Below are 7,344 nucleotides of genomic sequence, written 5' to 3'. Positions count from 1 at the left end.
AACACTGCTAATATATATTTTCAATTCAAATTAGATTATAAATATATCAAATCTTATTTACATCAATTCAAACTCTCTAATAACAAATATATATATAGTAATATTAAGGCTTCATAACATTTCCTTATTAATTATTCTATATATAAAGTAGAGAGAAAAGAAATATTCAAGAATATATCATTATCTAAGATTACTATACAGTTCCTACTCTATACAAAAGTAGATATTGAATTAGCTATTAAATTCATTAATATCACTAAAATCACTATAAGAGCATAACACCTGGCTAGAGCTTTTATACAAGACGAGATAGAGAAAGGAATAATAATAAAAGAGGAGAGAGGAAAAGAGAATAAAGAAGAAGTAATTAGAGAAATAAAAAAAGGCTTTGATTTCCTTACAATTTCTTAATTTTCATAATTTTCTTATTATATACAATGTGTATAATGAGCGGGCACTGTTCCCCAGCATTTGTTTTTACTTCCCTAAATCGTATATATCCATTTTTGTAGAATAAAAAGTTATCCGCTAGAACCTCTAGAGGCCTAGCCGTCCTATATAGTCTTAGACTGAAGATGGACGTAAATGAAATCAATCAATCAATCAATCGATAATTGAGATTCCAAAAATAGTAAATAATAATATACTATAAAGAGGTAGCTATCTTCGATCATTTTTTGAATTAGATTCATCTGTTGTTTACTTTTAGAGCAAAAATGCTTCATGTTAACTTTGAAGTATTGCTCACCAGTCATAATAATTATACTTTAAGAAAGTCAAGAAATTTGATTGTTCTACTACCGGTTGATCATAACCTTGGTAAACGATTTAATTCGCATATGATAAATTTTCTTTCTTTGAATGAGTCAACCTTGCATTTAGTGTGACACTACTGTAAACCCTTTAAAGTACTCAAGTTTTGCAAAAGTTCAAAAGCTTGCATCTTTGAATTTGAAACCAATCAGGCCCCCAATTCCTCTCACATAAACTATTCCAATCAAATATCTTTATCTCTGCATCCGATAATTTCACGATCCAGAATCGGATTCGGGCTTGGGGCACCTCTCCCCGACTCTATGAATGTGATAGTAGCACCTTCGTGAAGCTCGACAATCTGCGCTTAGACGTATAGAGTCGGTGCCTTGGCTAATTTGATGGACTATAGTGAAGCTACGCATCATTTCATTCATCAAATCTTGGTGAAATTCTACCGGCATACCCTCCTTGAGCAAACCATTCAGCTTTTCGTAGTAAGGATGATGATCCGTACTCTGTTTCATGATTTTATCCACAAGCATCTTCCGGAGCAGCGAATCTGCTTTAGTCATGGAGTAAACTCGTCGGATCTGGTGGGGCAAAGTACCAAGCATTTGTCTAATCTCTTGTCGAGGCAGATTCTTGTCAAAGGGGTCTCGATGTTCACCTGCTTCCCATCGATGTTCAACATCGCCACGATGATCTTCCTCATCATCACTTTCATCTTGGTCATTATCAGAATGATCGTGATTATCTTCGGAATTGTAGACTTCCAAATGTGGCGCGGAGACTTCGAACGTTGGTTCCAGTTTTCCTCGATCTTTCGTTTCATTATCGATAGCTTCGAGTAACGCATCCATGGTGGCATTACCAAATGCCGGAGCACCTAGGAAATCTGCCAAAAAGTAGCATTCCAAAAGCCGATCCCAAAAATTGACGTATTCATCAAGCTTCTCTGCCGTTATTGCCGCCGTATCGGGCTCTACAGTGACAGGAGAAAGTGTCTCTGAGGAAAGAATGTCGCCAGTTGTGTTCCAGACGAAAAAGGCTTCCAATGCTCCGATGTCTTGTTCGCAGAGATTGATAACGAGAGGTTCGCTCTTGGCATGCTGTACTAATGAATGAATTTCGATTTTTACGCGGAAATATTCTGAATGCAACGCCAAGACTTTGGATGCAAATTGGAGTCTCAATTCCTCTTCATCCTTACCTACAATCACTTCGACTGTATTATTGAAGTTATGACTGAGTCTGCTGTTAGTTAATCTTTATGATAAAAAGTCTGAGTATTGCAATTTTATAACTCACAGATATAGAACTATGACTTCATTCATGATGTCCTTTACCATTGCCGGCGATGCGGTAGGATAGCGTAAGTCTGACATTTCTGCAAACTTCCCGTACTTGGAATAACTGATTGTGTTTTCAGTAGTCACAAGGAGTTAAATGAGACTTAAATACACATGTGAAGGTGCTGAGTAAAGAATTTTAATAACAAGAGGGTGGAAGTCGATTAAAGTCGTAGGGTTCGAGCAGTACAGTACGGCTCGGTTCGCTTTGGATTCTATTCGTATTTAGGCCCCAAACATTTTATCAGATTATTGGTTAATAATTTGATGCATTCTCTTTACGTACCAATGCTAGCTCTATGATTGAAAGTCTGGTGAATGATCAATGTTGAGTAAAAGTCAATATTGGACATACATTCTTATATAAATCATCACCCTAACACTGTCACTACACTTGTAAAGATTCATTCAATACAGCTGCATTCTCTGTTTAGTTCAAAACATGCATTCAAGGGTCAAGGATCATTAAAGATCTAACGCATTTTCTTGTTTTCTGACTGCTTACATTAACAAGTCTTCTTTCAGCTCAGTACCTAGCTACCTCAAACTCAAACTACAACGAACTTGATGTTTTTTTCTGCAATCTTTTCATGAAGACAATCCCACAGGCAATCTCTTACCTTATATAAACTACACCACTCGAGCACTAAAGACTTGGACACCTCAACCAAGTTGATACCAACAGAAGGACGCAACATTGTCCAGATATAATCATGACCTCCAAGGTTACACTTAATCTGTAAGGCCCGGATAATTATTTCGAAGAGATCTTAAGAACTGACTTTCGAGCAGGAATGCATTTTGCAAAGTGTTTACGATAGTCATTGGTCGGAATATGCCAGACCGAACAACTATGGTTAAGGTTTCAGTTTCTCTTATAGCAGCGCAATCATTCTATTTCAAGACTGCATCTTCGCAGCCATGGATTGGTGGAGAAACAGATACAGTACAAAGGAGTCAAATACACACAACAAATTTCGAAGGAAACTTTTTCTTCGAAATACGACCCTTTCGCGATTGATTTAGATTATAGTTATTAAACCAAATTGATTACAATTGCTCCCAAGTAATTCTGATTAGTAATTGTTATAATATTATTATTGATATTCTAAATACAAAATGTATATAAAAATTTGTATAAAATTTTTATTTTAAATTATCAAAATAAGAATAAAATCCTTAATATAAATTGTCTTGATAATCTATTAACACTTGGGGATATAATTATAATAAAGGTTTTTTCTGAAGTCTTTATTATATTAAACATTTATTCTATTATTGTTTTAGGTATTCTAATATCTTCAAGTCTTTCTTTGCCTTTTGAAAATTCTCAATTCGAAATCTCTAGCCTTATTCTATCAATTAATTAGCTAATCAATTCTGAAAAAAGAGTTAAAGAATTCAATTTATTTAGTAACCCCTTTATTACTCAAAATATAATTAATACTATCTATATATTCAATCAGAATAAGAAACGATGCTTTATAATACCCTTTAACAATTAGAATAAACAATTTAGAATATAAACAAAATAATTATATTAAAGAAAGCAATCCTAAAAGTAAGAGATCTTATAGTATTAGCCTCAATTCTTTTTTAATTATATAATGAACAATCAAAACTATTAGATTTTCTAAAAATCTTTAGAGAATATATCAAAAAAGAAAAGCTTATTATAATCTCTAATATTATTATATTCTAAATTACTTATTTTGAATTAGCTATATGGAAAATCGAATCTCAAGCTAAAATACTAGCCAAAAACCTAATCCCAATTATTATAATACTAACTAAATCAATTTTTGCAATTATAGCAAAAGAAGGAGAATGGAATTTAGTCAGTAAAGGAAAAGCTATTAAGCCTATTCCAATAGACAAAAAGATTAAAATCATTTAAAAATGTCTAATTCTAATCAAACTAGAGATTACGAATACTATCTCTTTTTTATTTATATCAATATGAGATTAAATGAATAAAGCATTTCAGAAAACTGAAATCAAAGGTCTAGTTATAGTAGTAGTAATCCTATCTCTGAATAGTAATATAATAATTATTATAAACACTCCTTTTATATTACAATTTCTAATAGAAAAAAAGGCAATCTGAAACAATCTCATCAAATTTAAAAGAATTCAAAAGGATCAAGAATGGTATAAAGTTATTATCCATAAAATCCTAATAAGAGAATTCTCAGAATCGAAAGGAATAGATTTCATTTTAGAGAAAATCAAAATCTTCAATCTGGATTTCAAGCCTATAGAAATCTCTTTTTGACTTATATTATTATCAAAAAAAGCTTATTAACAAAAAGAAGCTATAGTAATTGCTTTTATAACAAAATCAGAAGCAAAGCTAGTTATTCGGAAACAATTATATATTACTAGTATTAGTATAAAAATAGAAAAGTTCTATAAATCTAAATCAATTATATAATATCTAAAATGTCAAGAATTTGGATATTAGGATATACATTATAGAAAGAATCTTTCCTATAGATTTTGTGGGGGTAAATATATAATATTAATATATTTATATATAATATATAATATCAAAGGAAAATTCTATTAATATCTTGCTATTCAATACTCGAATTGTCAAGGAAATTATACAGCAAATTCAAAAACCTATAAAATCTATTAAGCAATCTAATAAAAGGCAAATAACACTAATATATAAGCTATATCAATATTCGAATCCTTCAAATAAATCTTAATAGAAGTTTATAAGCTATAGAGAACGTTTTATAGCTTATAATAAAACTCAATATCGATTTTATTATGATTCAAGAACTATGAATTATCAAATATGGAATTGATTATTCAAACTCGAGATTAATTATATATTCCAATTTTATATAAACATTTCCAAAATTCAACTCTAATCTCCGATTATATATTTTATTATACACTTCAAAAACTTTTTAGGTTATAATTCATTTAGCTTTCGATTTTCTAATAGATTTTGATATATAGATTTTTAGATATCAAAATGGAAATAAAATCTTTCAAATTATTAATATATATAACGAAGCTAATCAAGCCAAAAAGAAAGGTTTTATAATCGAAAGATGTCTATATAATATATCTATCTTATAAGAAATTATTCTATTAAACGATTTTAATACTTATTATTCTTGGTGGGATCCTTTTTTAAAAAAAAGCGGAAACGCTAATCAATTAGTTGAATAGTTTGAAAATCAGAATCTCATTTTTTTTAACAAACCTGAAATTAGTATCTTTTATTGAATTAATCTCCTCAATTCGAGTATTCTTAATCTTACACTAACATTAAAAGGAATCTTTTCTCAAATTCAAAATTGGCAAATACTCTTAGATATAGAATCTGATCACTCAGAAATATTATTCGAATTAAAAGGAAAAGAAGCTTTAAATACCCCTAATACAGAATCGATTGATTGATTGATTTAATTTAACGTCCCGCTTCAGTCCATGACTATATAAGACGGCTAGGCCATAAGGGCACTAGCGAGTAACTTTTGAAATACACAATGGAGATAGAATATTGGGGGAAGTGAAAACAAATACTGGGGCATATTGCCTATTATTGTATGTAGTTTATATAATAGATTTTGAAAAGAGTTTTACTTTTCTCTTTCTTCTCTTTTATCTCTTTTCTCTTTTTTCTCTTTTCTTTTTTGTATTTCTTTTTTTATTTCTTTAATTGCTCTCTCTCCTTCGCTTATTGAATCTATTTCTTCAATTGTTTTGTTTTGAATTTCGGCTTTAGCTAGATGCTAGATCCTTGTAGTAATTTTAGTAGTATTAATAAAGTTGATTGTTAGTTCGATGCCTATTTTTGTATATAATAGGAATTATAAATTGATTTAAAATATTGGTAGGTTTTTGAAGATTTCTTTTTTTTTTTCTGTATATTGGGTATTTAATTAAAAGGTAGACAGTAGTTTCGATATTATTACAAATATATTTATTATTAGAAAGTTTAAATTGATATAGGTAGGACTTGATATAATTATAGCCAATTTTGAATTGAAAGAAAATACTAGCGATATTTCGCTTGGTGTCTTTTGATAGTTTGATTTTGGAGTCAATTTTTTATGAGAAGAGTTTCGAATAGATTATATTGGATTAATTCAATCTGGATTTATATTGATTGAGAGTTTTTAGCTATTGATCGGAATTGTATTCTTTAACTATCATACCAAATAATCTTATACTAGTTTTGTTTGAAGTAATCTATATTGAAGTTGTTTTTTTGCTAATTTATTTGTTATTTTGTTTTCTTGTATTGAAATATAACCTGGGATCCAATTTAAAAAGATTTCTACTCTTTTTGTTCTAATAATCTCTATCATTTTGATTACTTTTATTTGATAGACTTATCCTGAATAATTAAAAGAGGTTTTGAAACAATAAAGTCTAGCTTGATTATCTAAATAAATCTTAAATTTCTAGCTTTTATATGCTATAATACTAGTATATTCGATAGTTTTTGTAACTCCAAAGAGTTCTTTATTATAAACTAATTAATTTGAGTCAATATTAATTTATTTTTGATGAGAAATTACTTTGTTTGGTTGTATTACAACTATTCCTATTCCTATTCCGATTCCTTTTTCGGTAGAAGATATATTAGTATATATATAAACTATATTGTTATCTTTATATTTGAATATAATATTATAAAGAATAGTTATATTTTCTTTTAAAGCTTTATTAATATTGACTTTATAAGAAATTTCTCTTTTTCAAAAAGGAAAGTTATAATAAATAATCTTTTCGAAAATAACTGAATTAAAGTTTTAATCTATCGATTCTCTGATTTTATTTAATTGGAGTGGTTTGTATTGTTTTCTTCAAAAAATAATTATTACTTCTAAATCCAATTGTATTAAATAATAATTCTTTTCGATATTAATTGAATAGTTTGAAGCGAATTTCATTAATCGAAAGGCATATCATCTTATATTTGAATCTAAACGGATTTTTGCTAGTTTTAAACCTGCTTTAATTTCTATTAGAAGGATTAGGGTAGTTTGAAAACTCCAAGTATTTTTTGAAGTACTAGATTTTGAAATGATTAAAGGATATTCTTGAATTTAATTTAACCTTTTCATCAAATCTTCAATCCATAATCTATAATACTTGTTATACAAACTAAATATAATTATCTTGTAGTATTAAAATTAAGACCCTTTTGTGTATTAGCTAATCGAGCCATTTGTTGAAAGGCTCTTTTCGCTTATATTACTCTAATATT

The 7,344-nt window shown here is 28.9% G+C and overlaps 1 protein-coding gene across 1 annotated transcript; it reads right to left on the bottom strand.

Annotated features, from left to right (window-relative positions):
- Window positions 1-1,028: 1,028 nt before the first annotated feature.
- On the bottom strand, window positions 1,029-2,141 carry EAF02_010919 (uncharacterized protein; the record flags this gene model as incomplete). The annotated part of the gene is made up of 2 exons (XM_038906967.1): window positions 1,029-2,001; window positions 2,065-2,141. 2 exons carry the CDS (start codon window positions 2,139-2,141, stop codon window positions 1,029-1,031), a joined length of 1,050 nt encoding a protein of 349 aa, XP_038753257.1.
- Window positions 2,142-7,344: the final 5,203 nt, after the last annotated feature.

Source organism: Botrytis sinoallii (assembly GCF_014898435.1).
Source record: "Botrytis sinoallii strain Bc 23 chromosome Unknown BSIN_028, whole genome shotgun sequence".
NCBI classification, from domain to species: Eukaryota; Fungi; Ascomycota; class Leotiomycetes; order Helotiales; family Sclerotiniaceae; genus Botrytis; species Botrytis sinoallii.
Note: the sequence above shows the minus strand (reverse complement) of the source record. Positions and strands in the feature narration are given on the sequence as shown.